At 51.6% G+C, this 27,579-nt stretch overlaps 1 protein-coding gene across 2 annotated transcripts in view; it reads left to right on the top strand.

Annotated features, from left to right (window-relative positions):
• Positions 1-442: 442 nt before the first annotated feature.
• MTPAP (mitochondrial poly(A) polymerase) overlaps positions 443-27,579 on the top strand; it is a 40,408-nt gene continuing 13,271 nt past the window's right edge. Inside the window, exons 1-5 of one of the 2 annotated variants that reach the window (XM_062211114.1) lie at positions 443-1,354; positions 16,313-16,649; positions 20,552-20,724; positions 20,865-21,098; positions 22,375-22,599. In XM_062211114.1, the coding sequence (XP_062067098.1) occupies positions 16,493-16,649; positions 20,552-20,724; positions 20,865-21,098; positions 22,375-22,599 (789 nt within the window). In that variant the 5' untranslated portion in view covers positions 443-1,354; positions 16,313-16,492. The remainder of the gene's footprint in view (positions 1,355-16,312; positions 16,650-20,551; positions 20,725-20,864; positions 21,099-22,374; positions 22,600-27,579) is intronic. The other variant, XM_062211115.1, reaches the window with a different exon arrangement.

The raw sequence follows: 27,579 nt of genomic DNA on the forward strand, positions 1-27,579 counted from the left end.
GCGCGGCGCGTGGCCGGTCCTGGCAGTGCGGCGCCGGACTCCAGCGCGTGGCGCGGCGGCCGGGCCGGAGTGCGCCCTGGTCCGCGTTCTGGGCGCCTGACTCACCGCGTCTGAGCCGGCCCAGGGGCGGCGCAGCGGACAGCGGCCGCCGCCTCCCCGCCTTTTCCATTTCCCCTTTCTCTTCGTAAACAGAACGAGCCCGCCCGCTCGCTGGGGAAGCCGGAGCACCAGCGCCGGGAAATTCCGTGCTCCCCCCTCTGCCGGGCACCGTGGGCCCGCGGGGAGGAGCTGGAGGCGGGGCGCAACGTCGGGGACCCGCCTCGCTCGCCGGGGATCCGCACCGACCGGGGAGCGCGAACGGCGGAGCCGGGCAGGACAGCCCCGGAGAGACCTGGCCTCGCCCGGCGCGCCCTGCACGGGCACCCTAGGCCCCGGGGAACATCCTGGGCGGGGCACGGAGGGGCCCAGCCGCGTTTGTAGCCTTCCCAGACCTGCGCGCCGACCGGGTTTGGGTTCTGAGGCTCGCGCGTCTTCTGAGAAGGAGAAAGGGTACTGCCGACTCGGGACGGGGCGCGGGAGAGGGGGAAGGGGCGGAGTTGGCGTCTGGAGGGGCCCCTGGATTTGGCCGGCGCAAGCTGCGTTTGCGCTTTGCAGTGTGCAGTGAGTGGAGCTGGCGTGTGGCACTACCCTGCAAGCATCGGGCACCTGCGCCAATCTTCGCGCACCTGGAGCCCCGCCCCCCCCCGGGGGGGGGGGCTGCGCACCTGGCACTTCTCTGCAGCGCGTACCCCAGGCGCGGTTTCAAGAGAGATCTAGGGAGGAGGCGCGTCACTCCCGGTATCTGCGTGGCCGCACCTGCCCGCCCGCCCCGGCCCGAGCTCGCTCATCCTGGCTCTGCCGTGCCAAAAAGCCGCGTAGGACCCTGTGCAAAGCGAGTTCCTTCCAGGGAGGTCCCAGGAGAATTGCTGGCAGCCCCAGCACGCAGGGGAGTGCTGTGACAGAAGCAGCGAGGAACTTGTGCGCATCCAGGGGCGCGGGGCCTGGAGCGAGGCGGTACGGGAGGAGAAGCCGCGCCGACCCCGCACCAACACGCTGGCCGTGGCTCTGGCCCAGGCGCCAATGATCCCAGTCCCTGCAGAAACCGGACTCGCAGAGCGAGAGAAGGCCCTCCCTCTTTGTTTTCGGACAACATTGGAAGCGTTTTAAAAATACAGCGGCACAACGCCCGCGCCCTGGAATGAGCTCATGAAAAGCCACACCCAATTTGGGAAAGAAATATTCAGATGGAGGTAGAGCCTGCAGGGTTCTCAAGCGAGCCCTGTTTATACACCGAGCAAAAGCCACCTGGAGCGCAGTGAGTTATTAGGGTGCCTCTGAGAATGGGCTCAGCCGCGGAGCTTAGTCCAGAAGTCATTCTGAAGGGCATCACGTGTTCAGCCCTGTCAGCTCACAGCCCATATCCGGGTAGCTGGGTTAGACGTTCCTCCTGCGCCCAAGGCCAGCTGCCTGCCAATGCAGACCCTTGCGGGGCAGTGCAGATGGCTCAGGTGCACCTGCCAGGCACCTGGACAACCTGGATGGAGCTCCCAGCTCTTGGCTTCAACCTGACCTAATTCTGGCATTTGGGGAGTGAGCCAATGAGTGGAAGCGCTCGTTCTCTCTCTCTGTGTGTGTGCCTTTGTCTGTCTCTCTGCTTCTCAGAAATGTAAACACACTTCATCAATCTCATGGAAAACATTTTTGTTCAAAGAAAGAAAGAAAGAAAGAAAGAAAGAAAGAAAGAAAGAAAGAAAGAAAGAAAGAAAGAAAGAAAAGTGCACCACAAGCCGCTCTCTAGAAGCTGTTTGGAGCCAGCAAAATACACTTGCAAATTATGTTGCAATCCTTCTCTCTCTCTCTCTCTTTTTTTTTTTTTTTTTTTAATTTTTTGACAGGCAGAGTGGACAGTGAGAGAGAGACAGAGAGAAAGGTCTTCCTTTTGCCGTTGGTTCACCCTCCAATGGCCGCCGCGGTAGCGCGCTGCGGCCGGCGCACCGCGCTGATCCGATGGCAGGAGCCAGGTGCTTCTCCTGGTCTCCCATGGGGTGCAGGACCCAAGCACTTGGGCCATCCTCCACTGCACTCCCTGGCCACAGCAGAGAGCTGGCCTGGAAGAGGGGCAACCGGGAATCCTTCTCTCTTTGCCCAAGAGACTTTGTCCACTCCTAGGGTGACTCAATAATGGGCTTGTTAGCTGCAGTTTGGAAATCCAGACAGATATCAGCATTCACAAGGGGTAGGCAGACTTCCTCAGCCTATTCTGCTATGGAATCGCAAAGCTTCACACACATTAAGGAAAAGTGAGACACTTTTTTCTAGCCTTTTTCATATTTTAAAAGAGGGAATCCTGGAATAAATTGGGGAATTCCTAGAAGCTACTTCAAAATGTCTATGGCAACATGAAAAACCTTTGCATGGATTTCAAAATGTTTTGCACTCAAATAAACTTCCCTTTTAATTCCATTTTCCAAGAACTTTTTGAAGTTCTCTTATATATGTAGCTTGGGAAAAAGAAAAGTTCATTTTTCTTTTACAAGTTATCAAAGGGAGAAAATTACATGCTGGCTTTGAGTGAACCTTTAAATAAGATACTTGTGAAGAGGAACTTCCAGGAGCATGACTTTTCTGTATGGTTTTATGTTGAAACAACTATTTGCTAATCACAATGTTTAAGTGATGATCTTGTCTCGCTTCTAATAAGACTCCTCAGATGAACAACTGTATAGCTATGTAGGTACTAAATGTGAAATTATTGGGGCCGGTGCTGTGGCACAGTGGGTAAAGCCACTGCCTGCAGTGCCGGCATCCCATATGGGCACTGGTTTGAGTCCCGGCTGCTCCACTTCCCATCCAGCTCTCTGTATGCCTGGGAAAGCAGTAGAAGATGGCCCAAGTGCTTGGGCCCTGCACCCACGTGGGAGACCTGGAAGAAGCTCCTGGCTCTTGGCTTCTGGTCCATGCAGGAGTGAACCAGTGGATGGAGGACCTCTCTCTCTCTGCCTCCTCTTCTCTCTCTGTGTAATGCTGATTTTCAAATAAATAAACAAATCTTTTTTAAAAAATGAAATTAACATTGTCTTTAAATCATTTATTTTATTTTTTAAAGATTTTTTTAATCTATTTTCCTTGAAAGTCAGAGTTACAAGGGAGAGAAGGAGAGGCAGAGAGAGGTCTTCCATCCAATGGTTCACTCCCCAGATGGCCACAACTGCCGGAGCTACGCCAATCTGAAGCCAGGAGCCAGGAGCTTCTTCCGGGTCTCCCACGTGGGTGCAAGGACCCAAGGACTTGGGCCATCTTTTACTGCCTTCCCAGGCCATAGCAGAGAGCAGGATCGGAAGTGGAGCAGCCAGGACTCGAACTGGCGCCCATATGGGATGCCGGCGCTTCAGGCCAGGGCGTTAACCCACTGTGTCATAGTGCCTGCCCCTTTAAATCATTTAAATGGTTAAAACTGCTTAAAAATCTGGTAGTTCTTATTCTCAAAAACAAACAAAAAGATTATTTATTTGAAAGGCAGAGTTACAGAGACAAAGGGAGAGGCTGAGAGAGATCTTCTATCTACTGGTTCACTACCCAAATGGCCACGATGGCCTAGGGTGGACCAGGGAAAAGCCAGTAGTCTGGCATTCGATCCCTGGCTCCCATGCAGGTGCAGGGGACCAAGCACTTGAGCCATCTTCCTCCACTTTCCCAGACTCATTAGCAGGAACCTGGATCGGAAGTGGAGCAGCTGGGACAGGAACCAGAGCTCCCACGGGATGTCAGTGTCTCAGGCCGTGGTGTAACCTACTGTGCCATGATGCCAGCCCTAGTTCTTTTTCTTTCATTGCCATACGTAAGTTTCCTAGGATAATTGAATGCAGTTCAAATACAGTTGCCCTTTTTTGTGTGTTGTTTTAAAGTGGCAAAGCTTTACGAGGCAAAAAAAAAAAAAATACTCGCACTGTTTAAGCTGTTAACTTGGACCCCATTAATAAGGTACGTGAGCCCCAGGATGGAGCCTCCAGTGCAGGTGGAGAGACAGAAGTCCCTCCCCAGTGTGGGAATCTGTAGTGCCTGAGGCTTTGGTCACGCCCCTCTGGTACCTCTACCTGAAACCTCCCTCCCTGAGCCGTGACCAGTCCCAGTCCCAGCGTATCTTGCAGCTGCCGGCTAGTGGACCAGTGCTCAGCCTAGCTTTGTGGGGGCGCATCAGGGGTGTCCCCCAGATCTGCAAGAAACCGTGAGGTGCATTGTTAGACTCTGCAAAGCAGCAGGTCCCGGAGCCTTAGGCAGGAAAGCCAGGAGCAGCTGCAATGCATTTCTGGCCCATCAGTAAGTGATGCCCTCAGCCCCGCCCAACCTCCCCAGGCCCCAGGGAGGCACACAGACACAGGTGGAAGGGGCAGTCTTTGCTGTCCCCTTCTTTCTTTTGAAACCTTGGCCAGGGGAATGGAGCCCCAGGCAGAGGTAGAATCTGCACGCGGGGGAAAGGAGAGAGAAGTGCTCCCTCCAGGGGGAAGCGCCTTGGGAAGGGCAGGGGAGTCCCTGCTGCCCTTGGCAGGTGCCTGTTGTTTGCAACGCCAAAACTCAGGGCCCTCGAGCGCCCTACTACGTGAAGCTCTTCGGCAAGAGGTCTTAGATTTTTTTTTTCTTTTTTTAATCATTGCTGGCTTGGTGTTGTGACTTCCCCAAAGCTGAGGTTCTCGAACCATACTTTGAAAACTGAAACCATTGCTCTCTGTTTCCCCTCGCATATGGAAACTCCTTGTGAAGCACTTCTTCACCATGGCCTTCTGAGATGACCACAGGGCTCCCGGGAACTGGGCAAGGCCCTGTCCTCAGGCTGGTACGGAAGCTGCCATGGGTCATACTTCAGGGAGGCGGGGCGAGGCTCAGTGGTGACGCTGCCCCAATCCCCTGCTCCTCTGCTCTGCTGTGCGGGAGCCCCAGTTGGGTTTGTGGGTATTACCCGTGTGCCTCCTGCTGCTCGCCGTTAACCTCCTGGTCCTTGCCAGCACTGAGCCATGCCTGCAAATGCTTTGTGGAATGGGTACTGCCTACTACACAGAAAATTGTTGACATGTTGCTAGGGTCAGGAAAGGAATTGGTTAAAAAATGTGGCTGCTTCCCATCTGAGCCCCTTCTGTATGTGCAAGTGTAGATGCATGGGTAGAGAAAACAGAAACCAGGCAGTAACTTGCAGAAACAGTCACTTATTAGACTCCCTTGAAATACTCTTCACGTGCAGTGCCTTGGGAAGCTGATGAGCTCAAAGCCAAGTCCTTGGGCCCCTGCACCCATGTGGGAGACCTAGAAGAAGCTCCTGGAGGCTCCTGGCTTTAGCCCAGCCCAGCCCCAGCCATTTGGGGAGTGAATCAGCAAATGGAAGAGCTCTCTGTCTCTCTAGCTCTGCCTTTCAAATAAATAACAATTTTATCACATTTGGCGAAGCTGAGTAGTCCAAGATCAAAGCCACAGCAGTTCAGCAGCCCAAGGAGGGTTCTGCCTCTCCAGGGAGCTCCCAGGTCCTGCCTGCAGGGAGGGTATGCCCGATGCCCTGGGAAGTATCTTTTGTCAGGGCCTAATCCCATTCCCTAGGGGAAACCCTCACAGCTAAATCAATCACTTTTTTTTTTTTTTAAACATTTTATGTATTTGAAAGGCAGAGTTACAGAGAGGCAGAGGCTGAGAGACAGACGGAGGTCTTCAATCCGCTGGTTCACTCCTCAAATGGCTGCAATAGCTGGAACTGGGCCGATGCAAAGTCAGGAGCCAGGAGCTTCTTCCCACGCAGGTGCAGGGGCCCAAGCGCTTGGACAATCTTCCACTGCTTTCCTAGGTGACAGCACAGAGCTGGATCAGAAGTGGAGCAACCAGGACTCGAACCGGCGCCCCTATGAGAATACGGCATGCTCGCTTCACCACAGTGCCAGCCCCTCAATCACTTCTTAATACTGTCGCAATGGCAGCAACTGTAGTTTGGAGACCGGTGCAGGCTGTACCAGTCATGTTCTAGGACTAAAAGCAAATGCCAACGGAGTCATTGCTTTTTATAGGAAACCCGTGCATGAGTGTTCGTCAGCACTTTTAGTACCAAGATGCTTTGGTGGCTGGATCACATAGGAGTGAAGTCATGTTAGTCTCTGATCACATTAAACATAGCATCAAAAGGGAGTGCGTTTTGGAGTCGGCGTTGTGGCGCAGTAGGTTAAGTTACTGCCTGTGACACTGAGCTGCCATGGGCACTGGTTCAAGTCCCAGCTGCTCTGCTTCTGATCCAGCTCCCTGCTAATGTGCCTAGGAAAGCAGTAGAAGATGGTCCACGTCACTGGGCCTCTGTACCTGCAAGTTACAAGTAAGATCTGCAGGAGAGTGACCAGACATGACCAGACCAGATGCAACCCAGACATGACAAAGTCCATAGATGCTAGCATGATACGGCTTCCTGATTGCTATGGAGGCAACCAGGCCCGTACATGGTGTCCACCTGGTGGATACGCTCCATGATGGTCTCTCTCCAACCTCCTGTCCAGAGGCCTCACCAAGGGAGCTTGAAACTTGCCATGGAGGGAGCATTCCTATCACAGGGATCAGCCAGTGCTACAGCTGGGCCAGGGTGCTCAGACAGCTGCTTGCGTGATGTTCACATTCCTATTCTATTTGTTTTATTTGTAAGGCAGAGGGAGAGATGAAGAGAGATCTTCCACCCACTGGTTCACTCCCAAATGCCTGCAACAGCCAGGACTGGGGCAGGACAAAGCCAGGAGCCGGGAACTCCAGCCAGCTCTCCCTCATGGGTGGCAGGGTACATACCTGAGCCATCCCCTGCCGCCTCCCAGGGGGAGTGTAAGCAGGAATGCTGGATGGGAAGTGGAGGAGGACTCGGGACTCAGAACCCCACTCCCAGTGGGATGCAGGTGTCAGACGGCCTCCTGCAGAGCAGAGTGTGTGGCCACCCAGGAGCTCTCAGACCCTGATTGCCTGCGGACAGTGGGCCAGGCCTTCCCAGCCGCCTGGCCGGAATCCCCTGGGAAATTCTCACTCTGTACATGTGCGCCTGGGCCCCCGACATCTGAATTTCAGAAAATGCCAGGGGGCTCTCACTGGGAAATACTGTCCACGTGGAAAGAACGTGCTTTGGATCCAACTCTGCTTCCCCATTTTCTGCCCCTGTGACCTAAGGCGAGTCAGTCCAACTCAGGGAGCTTTTGGGTTTCTTTCTTTATAAAAAGGGGGAAAACAAACAACCTGGTTTTCATTTTACTTTCTGTCTTATCAAAGCCTGCTGAAAACCCACTTCTCTGACAGCAGGTGAAAAGTGAATTCAGGTATGCACCTGTTGATTCTCTGCTAAAATGCTTTTGAAAAAAATGGAACACTTTTTTTTTTTTAATGATTTATTTACTTATTTATTTGAAAGGCAGAGTTATAAAGATAGAGGGAGAGACAAAGAGGTCTTCCATCCACTGGTTCACTCCACCAATGGCCACAACGGCTGGGACTGGGCCGATCTGAAGCCAGGAGCCAGGAGCCTCCTCTGTGTCTTCTATGTTGGTTGCAGAGGCCCGAGCACTTGGGCCATCTTTTGCTGCTGTCCCAGGCACATTAGCAGGGAGCTGGATCAGAAGTGGAGCAGCCGGGACTTAAACCAGCACCCATATGGAATGCCTGCATTGCAAAGCTTTACCGCTATGCCACAGCACCGATCCTGGAACACTTTGAATTACTTCTTTTTGTTTATTTTTATTTATTTATTTATTTATTTTGACAGGCAGAGTGGACAGTGAGAGAGAGAGAGGCAGAGAGAAAGGTCTTCCTTTTTACCATTGGTTCACCCTCCAATGGCCGCTGCGGCCGGTGCATCTCGCTGATCCGAAGCCAGGAGCCAGATGCTTCTCCTGGTCTGCTGTGCGGGTACAGAGCCCAAGGACTTGGGCCATCCTCCGCTGCACTCCTGGGCCACAGGAGAGAGCTGGCCTGGAAGAGGGGCAACCGGGACAGAATCTGGTGCCCCGACCGGGACTAGAAACTAGTGCGCAAGGCAGAGGATTAGCCTATTGAGCCGTGGTTCTGGCCTGAATTACTTCTTAGCTTTCAGTACTAACCCAGAAAATCACTGTAAGTAGCAAGTAGTCACTTGTCCAGGATGGCTCAGACAGTGCACCAAGCCGAAATGGGGGCCCTACATGATCACTTTCTAGATGGTGTAGCCATTGGGTTATTGGATTCTTGCACTGAGCAGGTGCAAAGTCACTCAGGCAGCCCAGAGAGACCCAGGTCTCTCAGTGGACTCCAGGTTGCTGCAGCTGCCAGAGATCCATCCATGTCGCCCCCTGACTCCCACCTGCAGCCCTACCCCAGTATCCCCCCATCCTAGCTTTGCCCAATGCCCACCACGCTTGTTCATTCCTGCTCACTCAGCTGCTGCCCAGTGGGTGTCCTATGTTTGCCCCTCAGAGCCCAGATTCGTGGAACATCATCTGGTCACAGAGCTGGGCGGGTGGCAGGCTGGAATGAGACCAGTGTCCCCATTCCAGTTAAAGAAAGGGAAGCTTTGGATGCCTTTCTCGCCACGCTTGGGTCATCAGCTTAACCGCTCTCAGGAGAATGCCAATGAAGACAACGCACCGAGAGTTTGTGCTTTCTGAAAACTGAACGTACATGTTAGTGAGTACTAGGAAAGGGAGAATGTGGTGTTGAATGAACCCTGTCTTGTGTATCAGAAAACACTCACCGTGCACTGGTGTGTTCAGGCGCTTAAGTCGTGACTTTGGGAACCTGCATCCCATGTAGGAGCACCCAGTTCAAGTCCCGGGGTGGGGGGGGCTCCACTTCCGATCCAGATTCCTGCTCATGCACACCCTGGAGGCTGCAGGGGACGGTTCATGTACTTGGAGGGAGAACTGGATGGAGTTCCGGGCTCCTGGCTTTGGCTTGTCCAGTCCTGGCTGTTGGGGACATTTGAGAGTAAACCAGTGGATGGAAGATCTCTTTCCATCTCTCTGCCTTTCAAACACAGTGAATGGAAATAAGTACAAATTTAAACAGTGTGCAACCAGCTGTCTGAACACCCTGACCCAGCTGTAGCACGGGCTGGTTGCAGAATCCTGCCCAGTACAGACATTCTGGAAAGTGGAGATAATGAAATTTACACCCGGTTCCAACACTCAGGTCATGGTCCCTGCTAGCAGCATTTCTCTCTCTCTCTCTTTTTTTTTAATAATGCATGGTTCAGTTTTATTACAGTCACCTCCAGCCACTCACTTCTTCAGTTCACTTTGCCAAGTGGTAGGCATTTGGCATAGCAACTAAGGTGCCGCTTGGAACACCCACATTCCATTGCAGAGTGCCTGGGTTCAAGTTCTGCCTCTACTTCCCATCAGCCTCCCTGCACCCAGGGAGGCAGCAGATGATGGCTCAAGTGCTTGGGTCCCTGCCACCCACATGGGAGACCTGGATGGAGGTCTAGAATCCTGGCTTCGGCCTGGCCCAAATCTGGCTATTGCAGGCATTTGGGGAGTGAACAAGCAAATGTAAGATCTCTCTCTCTCTCTCTCTCTCTCTCTCTCTCTCTCTGCCTTTCAAACAAAATGAAAATCATCAATTCATTCATTTTAAAAACCTTGCAAATGAGAAAAGAGCAACCAGTCTCCTGTTTTAAAGACAATTGGCTCACTTATCTGTTCATCCAACATAGTTGGGCCACAGGCTAGCAGCCATGGAGGACCACTGCACAGAACTTCCTGGGCTTCATGGGGTGTGCAGCTTAGGTGGAAAGAGAGGATGCTGGGGACAAGTGCAGACAAGGAGCGAGCACAGGGCAGAGGTAGTGGAGAGAAGGTAGGGCGATGCATTGGGAGGGACCTTGCTCAGGTCAGGAGGGACCTGCCCTAGAACGTGACCCTCATGTAAAAACAGTGCTGTGGGTGCCCCCCTGTGGGAGTGCCTGGGTTCAATTCCCAGCTGTGGCACCTGAATCCAGCTTCCTGCTAATGCAGACCTGGGGAGACAGCAGTGATAGCTGAGCATGTGCGAGATCTGGCCAGCTCTGGTCATTGCAGGCATTTGGGGAGCGAACCAATGATAAGAACTCTCCCTCTCTCTCTCTCTCTCTCTCGCTCTCGCTCTCGCTCTCACTCTCACTCTCGCTCTCTTTCTCTCTCTGTGTCTATCTGTCTGTCTCTCTACCTCTCCAAAAAAAGTAATAATGCGGTAGATTATAGCAACCAGGCATATGTCAAAAGTCCCCATAGGGGCCAGTGTGGGTCCCGAGGGTTAAGCTGCCACTGTAACACAGGAGCACCAGTTCAAATCCCAGCTGCTCCACTTCTGATCCAGCTCCCTGCAATTGCACCTGGGAAGGCAGCAGAAGATGGCCCAAGTCCTTGGGCCTGGTTGGAGTTCCTGGCTCCTGGCTTCAGCCTGGCCCAGCCTGGCTGTTGTGGTCATTTGGCGATTGAACCAACAGTTAGAAGACAAATCTCTCTCTCTCTCTCTCTCTTTCTTTCTCTCTCTCTCTGTAACTCTGCCTTTCAAACAAATAAAGTCTTTTACAAAGAATTCACTGTGGATGATCAGCTGCTTTTCGGTTCAATATGTTGCTTCAGTTTTGTTACTACTTGGTGTGGACAGATTCTCAAAGCAGGCAGAGTTCTTCTAGGTTCTTTAATCCAACACATTTGCCATATAAATGACGGCCCAGAAGCCACTACAGGCCACTCAGAGGCCCCGTGCCAGTGAGTAACAGAGCCAGATCTAGAGGCCAGCTTTGCTGACCCAACTATAACCTGCAGCTCCTGTGCTAAAGGAAAAGCTTATTTAATTTCCATATTATTTGAAAGACAAAAAGACAGAGAGAAAGAGACACAAAGAGAGGAGAGAACATCCACCTCTTTACTCCCCAAATGTCCACAACAGCCCCGTCAGGGCCAGACTGAACCCAGGAGCCCAGGACTCCATCCGGGTCTCCCATGTGGATTGCAGCGGCTCAAGCACTTGAGCCATCACCTGTTACCTCCCGGGGTTCGCATTAGCAGGGAGCTGGATCAGAAGTGGAGCAGCAGGGACTCAAACCAGGCATCCAGATATGGGATGCTGGCATTATCAGCAAGGTCTTAACCAAAGTCAGATGCCCGCCTGTCAGCTCCTTTTTAAAGAAGTGATATATAGAGAAATGTTGCTCTACATATATCTCTAATAAAATATAACTAGTTATGTAGCATTTTTATAAATATATAGCTTGTTGGAAAACCTGAGATTAAAAAAATTAAAAAGAACATGGGTTTTCGAGTTACTGACATCAGACGCCTTTGGTTTGTCTGTTTTGCCTTTTACCGGCTGTGTGATTTGCAGAAGCTGTTTAATCCCGCGGAGCTTTAGGGTTCTTATTTACACAAGCAAGCTCCTTGTAAATGAGTTGACGATGTCGCTGACTAAATGCAGACCACAGAAAGGGAACACACAGAAGGGGAGAAGGCATTTGGAGAGCAAAACACTGGACCTGTCCCATGCAGGGGAAAGGAGCCGGGCTAGAGGCAGAGGCATTTGAGGCATTTGGGTTTTTCTTTCAACGTGCAAAAAGCTCCCGCTGGTAGCAGAAGCTCGGGGTCTGTGCGCGGAGCAGCCCTGGGGAGTGACTGCGCAGGCTGCAGCCAGAGCTCTGTGGGTGTGTTTTAAATGCAGACCCTTCCGGTTTCCCTGAGCGCCTCCCCTCCCGATCGCGCTGGCTCTGTGGCATCAGCAGCCCGGATGGTTTCATTTTCACCCTGTGAACTGGACTGTCCCACTGCAAATCCCCCTCGAGTTCTTGGAAAACTCTCTGAGGTCGAGCAGCAGCAGGACGTTTGCATGAGAAAATTGGTGACTCAAAGCCTTTCCACAGAGTTCTTAGGGCCCCCTGGGAGATCTCATTAGTCGGGGCGCCGGATTCTGTCCCAGTTGCTCCTCTTCCAGGCCAGTTCTCTGCTATGGCCCGGGAGTGCAATGGAGGATGGCCCAAGTGCTTGGGCCCTGCACCCCATGGGAGACCAGGAGAAACACCTGGCTCCTGCCTTTGGATCAGCGTGATGCGGCGCCATTGGAGAGTGAGGCAACTGCAAAGGAAGACCTTTCTCTCTGTTTCTCTCTCTCACTGTCCACTCTGCCTGTCAAAAATTAAAAAAAAAAAAAGATTTATTTATTTGTTTGAGAGGCAGAGAGAGAGAGAGGTCCTCCATTCACTGGGTCCCTCCCCAAATGGTTTCAATGGCCAGAGGTTGGCCAATCCGAAGCCAGGAGTCAGGAGCTTCATCCAGGTCTCCCATGTAGGTACAGGGGCTCATACAGTTGGGCCAACTTCTGCTGTTTTCCCAGGCACGTTAGCAGGGAGTTGGGTGGGAAGAGGAGCAGCCAAGACTGGAATCCATGCCCATATGGATGCCAGTGCCGCAGGTGAAGGATTAGCCTGTTAAGCCACAACGGCCCCCTTATTAGTGTCTTGAAGTCTGGGTTTGTGCTCCTTTGTTTGAATACTGGGTAAGACAAAAGCAAGTCCAGTTTTGCACAGCTTGGAGCCTTCCCATGAGGCCCTCTGGTGGACTGCTCTTTCTCTAACCCAGCTAGGCAGCCACAGACCAAGCAGGAGTGGCTTGACCGGGAGCCAGCGCTGTGGCATAGTGGTAAAGCCGCTGCCTGCAATGCCTGCATCCCACACGGATGACAGTTGGAAACCCGGCTGCTCCACTTCTGATCTAGCTCCATGCTAATGTGCCTGGGAAAGCAGTAGAAGATGACCCAAGTGCTTGGGCCCCTGCACCCACGTGGAAGACCAGGAAGAAGCTTCTGGCTCCTGGCTTTAGCTTGGCCCAGCCCTGGCCGTTATGGCCATCTGTGGAGTGAATCACTGGATGGAAGATCTCTCTCTCTCTCTCTCTCTCTCTCTCTCTGTTTTTCCCTCTCACTCTGTCTCTATAACTGCACTTCAAATAAATAACTCTTTTAAAAAATAGGTTTATGTTGGTACAACAATTTTTTAAGTCTATGCCTAGTTTTTTTCACGAAGTACATTTCCCCTGAACTTTGGGGAGACCCCTCGTGTTAAGTGTGGCAAAAGGGACATGAGCATGTCTCCCTGGGTTATGGTGTGTCTCAGATCCTGGGTCCCCTGGGTCTGAGCTCAAAGATCTCACGATGGTGAGATGAGAGCTGAAGGCAGTCAGCTGCCTCAGAGGCTGAGACATCAGGTTGGATGCCCGTATCTCACGTTCGAGTCCCCATCCCGCTTGTAGATCTAGCTCCCTGCTGATGCACGCCCCGTGGGGTTAGCAGTGGTGGCTCAAATACTAGGATCCAAACTGAGTTCCTGGCCCCTGGTTGGGCCTGGCCCAGGCTCTGCTGTGGCAGGCATGTGGAGGATGACGTAGCGAATGGGAGACCTCTGACTCTTTCTGTCTCTCTCCATCTCAATGAAATAAATAAATTAACAGATGGGATCATGATTTAAGTGACTTAATAAACTCTTTGGACTCTAGGTAAAGGAATTAATGCATGACACAGCACAGGCACAAAGCCCTGCTTTGCTCTCCAAGGAAGAAAGTGTTTTATCGCAGCAATAACTGGGTTAGCTCAGATGCTTCTCGTATGGTAAAACAAACTCTTCAAGGCAATAAGCTAAGAAGCATGTCCCATGGACATGCACACACGTGGACACATACATGTCATCATGGACACACAGCATGTTGAAACGCGCACACACGTGGACACCCATAGATGTCACCATGGACACATGGAATGTTGAAACGCACATGTGGACACACATAGGTGTCACCACAGACACATGTCATGCTGAAATGCACACACATAATGTCACCATGGACACACATCATGTGGAAATGCATATATGTGGACACATACATGTCATCATGGACCCCCAGCATGTTGAAACACATGTGGACACGCGTACGTGTCACCCCAGACACGTCATGCTGAAATGCCCGCACATGTGGACACACATACATGTCATCATGGACACATGCCATGTTGGAATGTGCATACACATGGACACATACATGTCATCATGGACATGTGGCATGCTGAAATGCACACATGTCAGTATGTATGTAATGTTGGCAGTATGTAAATACACACATCATGGACACAGAAGTCACACTGGGCATGCACACGTCACCATGGGCACACATGTGTCATCTTGGACATGCACACACATGTCATCATGGTCTTCAGCAGTGGTTCTCATGCTTTAGAACACCCAAGAGATGAAGAAAACGTGAGTCTGGAATCCGACCCCTAGATATTCTGTTCCAATAAACCTGGGTGTGAGCCCAAAAGTCTGTTTTACAGTAAGCTCGCAAGGGTCACGTCCCTGGACTGACTCTAGAAACTTGGTGTCCCCTTGTTAGTGCTCTGGGGAGGCAGCTGATGATGGCTCATTTCCCTGGGCCCCTCCAACCATGTAGGAAACCAAGATTGAGTTTCTGGCTCCTGTTTCTGGTCCGTCCTAGCCCTGGCTGTGAATGGAAACTCTATCCCTGCCTCTCCCTCTCTCTGTCACTCTGCCTCAAATAAATACATGGATAAAACTTTTTTTTCAAAGAAACCCTAGCATGCCCCCAAAAAGAAAGAACATTTAGCTTGGAATACAGACAAAGCCCAAACTGCCAAAGCACTGATGTTGCCTCCTGCACTCTGATCTGAATCTGGTAGGTCCCCCTCGGGTTGCTCCAAACAGTGACAATTTTCTCTGCTGTTTTCAGTCTTCACATCCATAAAATGGGTATCATAACAACACTGGCGATGTTTAAACAAGCTGATGTGACTACACACAGTCCATGTGGGCGATGTTAATCCGGGGACAAGGAGACACCCACAGCCACACCCAGTGGTTTAGGCCAGCAGTAACCCTCCAGTCCTCAGCAGCAGTGCCCCTGTGTGGCCGTGCTTGGAATAGCAGCATCAGGCTGCAGGACTGTGGGGTGGACCCGACCACAAGGGTCAGTGCTTTCTCTTGTTTTTATCTATTAATCTATCTATCTATCTATCTATCTATCTTAAAAGTTATTTATTTGTAAGGGGAGTTACAGAGAGAGACACAGAGAGAGGTCTTCCATCCACTGGTTCACTCCCCAGATAGCCACAATGGCCGCAACTGTGCTGATCTGAAGCCAGGAGCCAGGAGCTTCTTCTGGGTCTCCCACGCAGGTGCAGGGGCCCAAGCACTTGGGCCATTTTCTTCTGCTTTCCAGGCCATAGCAGAGAGCTGGATCAGAAGTGGAGTAGCCGGGACTTGAACAAGTGCCCATATGGGATGCCGGCGCTGCAGGCGACAGCTTTACCCACTATGCCACAGCACCGGCCCCAGGAGCCAGGAGCTTCTTCCAGGGACATCAGATACACAGGGAAAGGGGCTCCCCTTCTCATCTTTTAAAGAATCTGTCCATTTGTTTTCATTTTATTTAAAAGCCAGAAAAACGATGGAGAGAGGAAGAACATCTCCCATCTCCTGCCTGGTTTTCTCACCAGGCCAAAGACAGGAGCCCAGGACTCCATGCTGGTCTCCCACGTGGGTGGCAGAGACCACAGGTACTGGAGCCATCCGCGGCCACCTCTCAGGGTGCACACTGGCAGGAAGCTGGGTCCCGAGGATCTGGGACCTGGAAGCCCAGCTCCATCCTCACCACATTCCCACGCCTGCCCTCATCACCATTAGTTACACCTGCCCGTGACCCTGTTGCCAAATAAGGTTGCATTCTGAGACGCCAGGGGTTTAGGGCTTTAGCTTTCCCCTCTCCCTCCCTGCCTGAGCAGGAATCCACTGGGAAGCTACTTTAAATAGTTTGCAGAAAATGGAATTTGAAGATGTCTATTGTGGTGCAAAAATCCTTGCATGATATTTCCCCCATAATATGTATTTTCTCTGTTTTCAAATATGCACGGATTTTAAACGTTTCTGCACCCAAGTAAACTTTTCCTTTAAATAGTTAGACGCTATTATTATTATTATTATTATTACTATTATTTGAGAGGCGGGGGTGGGGGTGAGGATCCCGTCTGCTGATTCACAGCCTGCAACAGCCTGGGCTGGGAGGGGAGCTGGGGACTCCAGCCAGGTCTCTCCCACCTGGACCGCAGGAACCCACCCACTTGAGCCCACAGCAGCTGCCTTGAACCCCGGTACGAGCACGTACGATACAGGAACCTTAATCCCCGGGCTGAAACTCTGCTCTCTTTTAATTCTACTTGCTGGGAAACAATCCAGACCAGCAGGTAAGCATCTGCTCCCCCTCCAATCCAGCTCCCTGCTAGCGGCCTACGGAAACCGCAATAAAAGCGGCCCAAGCCCTATCTTCCCGGCTTCAGAACGCGAACGCGTTTTCGCTCGGCTTGACCCTCCAGGCTTCCCGTCCGCTCCGTCCCAGCGCGCCTGCGCAGAAGCCCTCTGCCCTTTCATCCCAGCGCTTGGGCTGCCTGGACCATGGCGGCCCGCAGTGTAGGGCTGCTGGCCCGGTCGCCCCTCTGCGCCCAGAGCAGAACTCCCGTCCGGCTCGCCGCTGTCAGGCTCCTCAGCGGCGCAGGGCCTGTGGCCGCAGACATCGGCAGAGAAGAGCAGCTCCCGGGAGGCGGGGAGACAGGTGATGGCGCCGCGGGCGACGGAGGGAAGATGGTGGCTGGCGGGCGCGGGCGCGGCTGGGCCCCCGGGACCTGCCCGCTGGAGGTGGGAGTCAGTGGGTGGCGGGGCGGCGCCGGGGGCCCTGGGTGTGACAAGATTGTGGCGTGCTGTACGGCCTGGGCGTTCCTTGATGTCCGAGTCGCGTGTTCCCCACGGGCCCCCTCTGAAGCCCCCCGAGCTCGCTGTGGGCGCTCTGGCTGCAAACCCCCGTGTGGAGAGCAGGTGCAGGCCTCCCCCGCGCCTCCTGGCTCACACAAGCCCGGGGAGTTCCTTATGTCTGGGGCGGAGCACGCGCGCTCGCTTAAAGGGGCGGGTTCGCGTTAGTGCAGGAAGCTTGAAGTGTGTGCATGGGAGGTTTTTTGGTTTTTTGGTAATACGCGTGTCTCCTTTGGAAGGAGGCGTTTCTGCACCAACAACGTCCTCTGCCCCGGGGTAAGCCTACACGTTGCATTCCGCTCTGACGTTAGTTTGGGCTCACTCTAAATGCCGCTGTCGGTACTGGGTCATTTCTGGACTGGGTAAGGCCCTCAGCCGTGCCCTGCTCACACCCCGCCACGCCCATGTGCGCCTCGCGCTGGGCTGTGCAAGGGGGCAGCAGGCGATGCCCCAGGTGCTTGGGTCCCTGCCACCTGGTGGAGCTCCTGGCTCCTGGCATCAGCCTGGCCCAACCCTGGCTATTGTGGGCATTTGGAGAGTGAGCCAGTGCATGGAAAATCTCTCTCCATGTCTCTCTCGCTAACCCTCTGTCACTTTGCTTTTCAAATAAGTAAATAAATCTTTAAAAAAAAAAAAAAAGTACTTTAAGCCACCCGTCTGCAAGTTAAATCTCTTAGCAAAGCAAATGAGTTATTGAAATTCAGCGTTGGCCGGCGCTTCGGCTCACTAGGCTGATCCTCCGCCTGCGGCGCCGGCACCCCAGCTTCTAGTCCCGGTTGCTCCTTTTCCAGTCCAGCTCCTCTGCTGTGGCCCGGGAAGGCAGTGGAAGAAGCTCCTGGCTCCTGGCTTCGGATCGGCACAGCGCTGGCCGTAATAGCCATTTGGGAAATGAACCAACAGAAGGAAGACCTTTCTCTCTGTCTCTCTCACTGTCTAACTCTGCCTGTCAAAAAAAAAAAAAGAAAGAAAAGAAATCCAGTGTTTGACTTTAGTATTCTTGTAGAACTTAAGGGATTTGTTTTTCCTTTACATCTCATTGTTGCTCTTCCCTTTGTGGCTAGTGGGTTATTAAAATTTAAGCCTTGCGCTGGGTTCTGCCCCGGCTGCTCCTCTTCCAGTCCAGCTCTCTGCTGTGGCCCGGGAAGGCGGTGGAGGATGGCCCAAGTGCTTGGGCCCTGCACCCGCATGGGAGACCAGGAGAAGCACCTGGCTCCTGTCTTCGGATCAGTGCAGTGCGTCGCCATAGCGGCCATTTGGGGGGTGAACCAAGGGAAGGAAGACCTTTCTCTGTCTCTCACTGTCTATAACTCTCCCTATCCAAAAAAAATTATAAAAAAAAAAAAAATTTAAGCCTTGATTATCACAACTCTTGTCATTATCACCTGTAATTTTAAAACTTCTTGGCCTTAAAATGATTTGAAATAAAGAAAGAAAGAAAAAAAGCTATTTCTGGGACCAGGTCTGTGGCGCAGTGGGTAAAGCCACCGCCTGCAGTGCCGTCATCCCATATAGGCACTGGTTTGAGTCCCGGCTGCTCCACTTCTGATCCAGCTCTCTGCTGTGGCCTGGGAAAGCAGTGGAAGATGGCCCAAGTCCTTGGGCCCCTGCACCCATGTGGGAGACCCGGAGGAAGCTCCTGGCTTCAGATGATTGTCCCAGCTCCGGCCATTGGGGTCATTTGGGGAGTGAACTAGCAGATGGAAGACCTCCCTCCCTCCCTCCTTCCCTTTGTAACTCTGCCTTTAAAATAAAGAGGTCTTTTTAAAATAAATAAATTAATAAATAACAAAAAGCTGTTTCCTTACAGTAATATCATGAGCTTTTCATGTCCATCAACTAAGCTTTATTTTTATTTGTTGATATATTTATTTTAAGATTTATTTATTTATTTATTTGAAAGAGTTAGAGAAGGGGGAGACAGAGAGATATCTTCCATCCGCTGGTTTACTCCCCAGATGGCTGCAATGGCCAGGGCTGGACCAGGCCGAAGCCAGGGGCTGGTGCTTCTTGCGGGTCTTTCCTAAGTGGCTGGCAGGAGCCCAAACACTTGGGTGATCTTCTGCTGCTTTCCCAGGCCATTAGGGAGCTGGACTGGAGGCGGGGCAGCCGGGACACAAACCTGCACCCATATGGAATGCCGGCGCCGCAGGTGGTGGCTTTATTCCCCTAGTCCCAGTGCTGGCCCCAAGTAGGTTTTAAATGCTTTGATTTCTTTGTGATATATGGCACATGATCATTGGTAACTTGTTTGAGATCCATATCAAGACCCTTGGCAAAGGAAAACTCAGCATAAAACTCCTTTTCTTACTACACTCAAGTTTGTAATAATATCTTTTGTTTCTTTAAAATTTTATTATTTACTTTTTGTATTTCTTTCTTTCTTTCTTTTTTTTTTTTTTTTTTTTTTGACAGGCAGAGTGGATAGTGAGAGAGAGAGAGACAGACAGAAAGGTCTTCCTTTTTGCCGTTGGTTCACCCTGCAATGGCCGCTGCGGTCGGCGCATTGTGCTGATCCGAAGCCAGGAGCCAGGTGCTTCTCCCGGTCTCCCATGCGGGTGCAGGGCCCAAGGACTTGGGCCATCCTCCACTGCCTTCCCGGGCCATAGCAGAGAGCTGGCCTGGAAGAAGGGCAACCGGGACAGAATCCGGCGCCCCAACCGGGACTAGAACCCAGTGTGCCGGCGCCACAAGGTGGAGGATTAGCCTGTTAAGCCACGGCGCCGGCCATACTTTTTGTATTTCTTTGAAAGGCAGAAAGACAGTCTCCCATCCACTGGGTCACTCCCCTAATGCCTGCCGTAGCTGGGGCTGGGCCAGGTTAAAATCGGGGACCTGAAGCTGTATTGGAGTTTCCCTCCTGGATGACAGGGGCCCAAATACTTGAACCCTCACCCCTGCTGTCTCGCAGGGGTGTCTTTTCAGGAAGCCGGTACCCAAACAGAACCTGGACTCAAACCCAGACACTCGGCCGGCGCCACGGCTCACTAGGCTAATCCTCCGCCTTGCGGCGCCGGCACACCGGGTTCTAGTCCTGGTCGGGGCACCGATCCTGTCCCGGTTGCCCCTCTTCCAGGCCAGCTCTCTGCTGTGACCAGGGAGTGCAGTGGAGGATGGCCCAAGTCCTTGGGCCCTGCACCCCATGGGAGACCAGGAGAAGCACCTGGCTCCTGGCTTCGGATCAGCGCGGTGTGCTGGCCGCAGCGCGCTACCGCGGCGGCCATTGGAGGGTGAACCAACGGCAAAAGGAAGACCTTTCTCTCTGTCTCTCTCTCTCTGTCCACTCTGCCTGTCAAAAAAAAAAAAAACCCAGACACTCCAGTGTGGGCTGTCCCAAGCAGTATGTTAACCACCGTACCCGAGTCCCTGGGCCCTTCTCTTTAGTTTTGAAAGTTAACGTGTACAGATTTTGTACGTGTGTATTTGTGGATGTAGCCGAGTGATTTCATTTTCTTGATTTTCCTTTTAAAATGTGTGGCGCCCTTGTTTTTGGCACTGTACCTCCAGAAGAGCCCATGAAAACAGAGAGCGGATGGTTGCGATGGTGGCTGGAGAGAGAATGAACGGATGGTGCTGCTGCGCGCGACAGAAGGGCAGGCGACGACGAGACGAGGAGGGGTTGTGTTTAGTGGCCTGCACGGTCTCTGCCCCCTCACGCAGACATGTCGTAGATTTTGCACGTGGGTGGAAATGTTTGTGTCTCATTCGTAGGCTCTGAAGACAAGACCCCCAAAAAGCGATTCTCGGAGGTGCAGGAGGAGAGACGGGAGCAGGCACAGCGGACGGTCTTAATACATTGTCCACATAAATTCAGCGAAAAGAAGTTTCTCAAGTATTTGTCTCAGCACGGCCCCATTAATAACCATTTCTTCTATGAAAGCCTCGTAAGTGTGGGGGCCCCGTCGGGGTTCTGTCGTCACCTGCCTGGGATGAGTGAGCTGGGCCGCTGGCAGCAGCCTTGTGCAGCGCCGTGACCCTCATCTGGAAACGAGCAGTAGCCGCCGTGTCTCTTCTCTCGCCCTAGGGCCTCTATGCTGTGGTGGAGTTTGCCCAGAAGGAGAGCGTGGGCTCCCTGCAGAGCGGGACACTCACGCCACGCCTGGGCGCCGAGGCCGCGATTCCCTTCCGGTCGCGGTTCCTCAGCCTGAAGCTGAAGAACGCGGGGGGCCAGCCCTCCGAGCCCCCCTCCGTGCGGGCCAGCCAGCAGCTGCCGCCTTCCAGCCAGAGGCTGCTGGAGCGCCTCTGTCGGGCAGAAAGCGTGAGTGTCCTGCAGGCCCGCTGGCGGAAGGGCCACGACGTCCATGGTCTCTGCTCAGAGGGACCCTGGGAAGCACTCAGCCGTGTGCTTCAGCGAGACGGGCGGTGGGGACAGGTGCACCGTGCCACAGAGAGCAGCGGTCCACGGGCACCTGGCTAGGATTGGGCAGGCTGGGCTTCCGGCACCGGGGTCGTCTTGCTGACTGGCATTGGCCTGGAGCCCGTCCTGTGGCCTCCATGGGTGAGGCAGCGTGTTAAGAATCATTTGGTACATTTGTTTTAATTTCTCTGATTAATTCATGGGACTGCTTAAAAAAATGCAGCTTCCAGAATTTGCCAAACAACGGGTAGCCGCATCCTTTGTACCCTGGACTTGGCCGCGTGGCGTTGTTCCAGCCTCTGGCCTTTTTGGAGAGTCCAGCCTTTCTTTCTCTTTTGAACCTAATGATACCTTTCTTTCTCTCTCTCTCTCTCACTGTCTAACTATGCCTGTTTTTTTTTTTAAAAAAAAAAAAAAGAACCTAATGCCAAAGTCTCAGCAAGACGAAGTGGCATTCTGCAGGTTTCAGAGCACCCCCGCTTTCGTCTTCCTTTTCTCTACCAATTTTGTTTGCACTTGTCTTGGCTTTTCCTCCTCAGACGTGTCCGCTGTGACCCGGCTTAGCCGTCCTTTAGCCATCAGAACACTGGGTTTTTTTGGTTTGGTTTTCTGGCTTAAAAATCTTTGCCTCTAACCTTTCACATTTCCTGTCTTTTCTTTCATGTTTTTCGGGGGATGTTTATTCAACTGCTTTCAGTATTGTTTTTAAATAAGGGCGTTTGAAGCTGCCCTTTTATTTTTATTTTATTTTTTTTACTTTTTGCCATTCTAGTGCATTTTGGGGGCCTAATGATTTTAATGGCAGACTTCTGTTGGACCCCGGGTGGTTAGCCTGACGGCTGAAACGGGCTCGGGTCTCGGTGGCCGGAGTCAGCGGCGCGTGCAGCATGGCTGGCTCTCCGGCCGGCCGCCCCGAGGTGAATGTGGTGGTGTTGAGTTCTTCCAGGGCGCTGGCCTCTTGCCTGTTCCTCCAGCTTCACGCTCAGCGCACGGGGAAGGTCTCCGCTTGCTTTCGCCAGTGTCACTTTCCTATTGCTTGTTAGAGAGTGCGTTTACACAGTCCACTTGGCAGACTTGAAAGGACAGCAGTGCTGGTGGAAGCTGGCCCTTGAGGCCACCGGGTCTCGGACCCTGTGTGACCTGCGCTCTGCATCTTGTTTGCGTTCCGGCCAGCTAGGTGGGTGATCAGCTGGACACGCTGCTGAAGGAGCTGCAGCTGACGGAGGAGAACGTCAGGCTGCGCTACCTCACCTGCTCTCTCATCGAGGACGTGGCCGCCGCCTACTTCCCGGACTGCACCGTCAGACCCTTTGGCTCCTCGGTGAACACCTTTGGGAAGCTGGGGTGTGACCTGGACATGTTTTTGGATCTGGATGAAATTGGAAAGCGCAGCACTCCTAAGGTGATTCTACTGCTTTAGGCCACTGTACGAAATCAGAATGGGACAAATTCTAACTGTTGGTATCTAAATTTAGTGAGTGTTGGGGTGGAAGGATCAAGTCTGTTCCATGGTCATTCTCTGGAATTGTGAAGTCTTGTGTATTGGTTGAGTGTATATCATTGTTTTTGCACGCATTCTATACAGATGCAATCCAGTACTCTTCAAGGGCTCAAGTATTTTGGTAAAGTCAAGAGTTGCGTAGTTATTCAGATTGGCATGTCTCAAGTAATTGTTTCAGCTGGGTGGTCTAATTATGGAATATCTCCAGATCTGAATTTTGCTCTTAATTTCTTAAAATTCTTTTGGTCTTTGTTATTTTTCGAAGATTCCGTTAGCTACACAAGGCAGTAGAGGTACGTGGTTATTCTGTCTTACCAGATTGTTTCGCTTATTCAGTTAGGTCCCTTTTCCTTTCTGTAAATGCATTTTCCTTAAATTCTGTTTTGTTAATTAAGGGCTGCTGCTTTTTCCTTGTCTGCAGCCATAGTGTGTGATGTTTTGTTCTGAGTGTGTGGTGTTGTGTTGTGAGGGTGTCTGTGTGGTGTTGTGAGGGTGTATAGTGCTGTGTTCTGAGGGTGTCTGAAGGTGTGGTGCTGTGTTGTGAGGGTGTGGTATTGTGTTCTGAGTGTGCTCTGTGATGTGAGGGTGTCTCTGAGGGTGTGGTGCTGTGTTGTGAGGGTGTCTGTGGTGTTGCGAAGGTGTGTGGTGCTGTGTGTCTGAGGGTGTGCTGTTGTGATGTGAGGGTATCTCTGAGGGTGTGGCTCTGTGTTATGAGGGTGTGCTGTTGTGATGTGAGGGTGTCTCTGAGGGTGTGGTGCTGTGTTATGAGGGTGTGCTGTTGTAATGTGAGGGTGTCTCTGAGGGTGTGGTGCTGTGTTGTGAGGGTGTCTGTGGTGTTGCGAAGGTGTGTGGTGCTGTGTGTCTGAGGGTGCGCTGTTGTGATGTGAGGGTATCTCTGAGGGTGTGGCTCTGTGTTATGAGGGTGTGCTGTTGTAATGTGAGGGTGTCTCTGAGGGTGTGGTGCTGTGTTGTGAGGGTGTCTCTGGGAATCGTGCTGAGGCCCCTGGAGCTCATTGGGCTCATGCTCAGTACTGACAGGGTTCGGGCATGTTTCTGCTGTTTGATTTTTGTCTCCTGTGTTCAGTGCCTTTGCTTGCTTTGCTGCGTTCTTGGGAGCCGGATCCTGTCCCCCACTTCCTTGCTACCGGTGTCGCCTTGATTTTCCCACCTGCAGTCTGTGCTGCAGTGACTTAGAGCCCCGTTTGGGTTTCCTCAGACTTGGAGAGGTCTTCCCTTAGCGCAGTGTTGAAGTGACCTGTCTCTGCCGCTCCCAGAGCAGCCAGGTGCTGCTGGGGCATGGTGGCCTCCGTGTCCTGGCCTCTGGGGCTCCGTCAGGAGAGCGCTTTCCCTGCTCTCCCAGCTGTCGTGCTTGCGCAGCTTTGGGGTACCCGCTCTCACCGCACCCGCCTGCCTGAAGCTATCCCCAGTTGTTTCCTCCACTCTAGTCAAAAAAAAAAAATCTAGCGATTTATTTATTTATTTAAGAGGCAGAGTTATAGACAGAGAGAGAGAGGTCTTCCATCTGCTGGTTCACTCCCCAAATGGCCACAACCCCTGGAGCTGAGCCAATCCAAAGCCAAGAGCCTCATCTGGGTCTCCCAGGTGGGTGCAGGAGCCCAAGCATTTGGGCCATTTTCCACTGCTTTCCCAGAACCTAGCAGAGAGCTGGATCGGAAGTGGAGCACCCATAGGAGATACCAGCACCATTTGGCAGAGGCTTAACCTACTATACTACAGTGCCGGCCCCGACACCAGTCAAAATTAATCCCTCCTTTCTGCAGCCTGTCTCTGTTGTTTCTGTCTCCATACTCCTTCTGCATCATGTTCAGTGGTTGGTGTGTGCTTTCCCCACTCTGTCGTAAGTTTGAGTAGGTCAAGAACCCCAGTCTGTCTGTTTATCCTGCAGTTAGGAGTGTAGTGCCTGGCGTGCTTCATACTGATATGCTCAACACACAATGAGCTGAAGCTAGCCGGGACAGGAGACACTTCCAGGTTCCCTGGATCAGGCAGCGGTGGGACTTAGCCAAGTCTCAGGTTGGATTTCTGGCTCCCGCTCCTGACTCCAGCTTCCTGCTAATGTAGACCTAGGGCAGCTGTAAGCATTCAGGAAATTGGGTTTCCGCCACCCCCATCCATTCCTGGCAGCAGCCTTGGCCAAGTCCTGCCACCGCAGGCATTTGGGGAGTGAACGAGAGGAAGGGAGCTCTCTCTCTTTGTTCTTCTCTCTCTCTCTCTCTCTCTCTCGGATAACTTTTTTAAAAAGCTCAGTGGGTCAGTTTTCTCAAGACTGTGCACTGCGTGACAAGTTTCTGGTAGGGGCACTAAAGCTGTGTAGGACTATGTTTTGTTTTGTTTTTTAACTTTCATTTAACAAATATAAATTTCCAAAGTACAACTTATGGATTACAGTGGCTTTTCCTCCCCCATAACTTCCCTCCCACCCGCAACCCTCCCATCTCCCGCTCCCTCTCCCATTCCATTCACATCAAGATTCATTTTCAATTCTCTTTATATACAGAAGATCAATTTAGTATATATTAGGTAAAGATTTCAACAGACTGCACACACACAGAAACACAAAGTGTAAAGTACTGTTTGAATACTAGTTATAGCATTACTTCACATTGGACAACACACTGAAGACAGAGATCCTACATGAGGAGTAAGTACACAGTGACTCCTGTTGTTGACTTAACAAATCGACACTCTTGTTTATGGCATCAGTAATCACCCTAGGCTCTTGTCATGAGTTGCCAAGGCTATGGAAGCCTTTTGAGTTTGCCGACTCCAATCTTATTTAGACAAGGTCATAGTCAAAGTGGAAGTTCTCTCCTCCCTTCAGAGAAAGGTACCTCCTTCTTTGATGGCCCCTTCTTTCCACCAGGATCTCACTCACAGAGATCTTTCATCTAGGTCTTTTTTTTTTGCTAGAGTGTCTTGGCTTTCCATGCCTGAAATACTCTCATGGGCTTTTTAGCCAGATCTGAATGCCTTAAGGGCTGATTCTGAGGCCAGAGTGCTATTTAGGACATCTGCTATTCTATGAGTCTGCTGTGTATCCCGCTTCCCATGTTGGATCATTGGATCATTCTCTCCTTTTTAATTCTATCAGTTAATATTAGCAGACATTAGTCTTGTTTATGTGATCCCTTTGACTCTTAGACCTATCAGTGTGATCAATTGTGAACGGAAATTGATCACTGACTAGTGAGATGGCATTGGTAACATGCCACCTTGATGGGATTGAATTGGAATCCCCTGGCACGTTTCTAACTCTACCATTTGGCGCAAGTCAGATTGAGCATGACCCAAATTGTACATCTCTTCCCTCTTTTATTCCCACTCTTATATTTAACATGGATCACTTTTCAGTTAAATTTAAACACCTAAGAATAATTGTGTGTTAATTAAAGAGTTCAACCAATAGTATTAAGTAGAACAAAAAAAAATACTAAAAGGGATAAAGTATTAAGTTGTACATCAACAGTCAGGACAAGAGCTGATCAAGTCACTTTCTCATAGTGTCCATTTCACTTCAACAGGTTTCCTTTTTGGTGCTCAGTCAGTTGTCACTAGGACTATGTTGAATAAAGGACTTGGAGCTGAATAGTCGAGGAGCATGGCAGTGTGCTCTAGTGGTTAGAGAGAGCCGGAGCCCTGGGAGCGAGCTGCAGATTCAGTTCTACGTACAGCTGTGCGACCACGGCTGTGCGACCTTGGGTGTCGTTTGCCTTCTCGGGGCCCCGGTTCTCTAGCTGACCTTGGTGTAGCGCCCTTTAGCTGAGCTAGTTCTTGTCTATTGAAGCAGTCGGGGCAGCGTTGGGCAAAAATAGGTGTCAGAGACTGACCAGCAGCAGCGACAGTAGTCTGCCTTGTTACTGTGCACGTTGGGAACTTTTGTCTCTCTGTTGGAAGCAGAGGGAAGCGTTGGGAACTTTGAGTTGGATCTTACTCTTAGGCTTCTGAAGTGTTATGGTATTTAGAAAAGATATTCTAGAAGACACTGCTCCAGGCTCACTGAGCAGCTTGACGTTACTTTGTGTGGAGGTCTGACTTACTGAGGTGTTATTATAAATGTGTTGGGCGGGTGTTGGCACAGTAGGTTAAGCCGCCATTTGGGCCGGCGATATTCCATGTTGGAGAGCAGGTTGAGTCCTACTATTCGAGTTCTGGTCCAGCTCCCTGCTGAGGCACCTGATGGTGATGGGATGGTCACAGATGATGGCCCAAGTGTTTAAGTTCCTGCCACCCACGTGGCATATCCGGAAGGAGTTCATGGTTTCTGGCTTTAGCCTGGCCTAGCCCCGGCTGTTGCAGGCACTTGGTGGAGAGGGAGCAGCGTGTAAGAAATCTCTCTCCGTCTCTCTCTCTCTGCCTCTCAGACAACTAAATGAAGCTTTAAGAAGGGGCTGCAGGCAGATGTGGCACAGCAGGTGACGCCTCCATGTGGGGCACCGCATACCTTACCAGAGTGCTGGTTCACGTTCGAGTCCTGTGCTCTGCTCTTATCCACCTCCCTGCCCGTGCACCTGGGACGCAGCAGATAAAGGCTCCAGTGCCTAGGTCCCTGCTGCACACATGGGAGACCTGGGTGGGGTTCCCGGCTCCCGGCTTCTGGTCCAGCCCTGAGTGTTGCAGCCACCTGGGGAGTGAACCAATGAAGGAAGATTTTGCTCTCTGTCACTCTGCCTTTTACACAAATAAATAAGTCTTTTTTTTTTTTTTTTCAAAGAAAAGGGTCATTCAAGATTTATTTAGAAATGTATATAATAGCTTATACCTAAAAGCAAACTGTTAAAGTCTTAAAACAGAGTGAATAGAAACCTTACAAGTAGAATACAGTGAGAAACTTAATCACTTTAAAAAAATGTATATTTATTT

Source organism: Lepus europaeus, chromosome 14 (genome assembly GCF_033115175.1).
Source record: "Lepus europaeus isolate LE1 chromosome 14, mLepTim1.pri, whole genome shotgun sequence".
NCBI classification, from domain to species: Eukaryota; Metazoa; Chordata; class Mammalia; order Lagomorpha; family Leporidae; genus Lepus; species Lepus europaeus.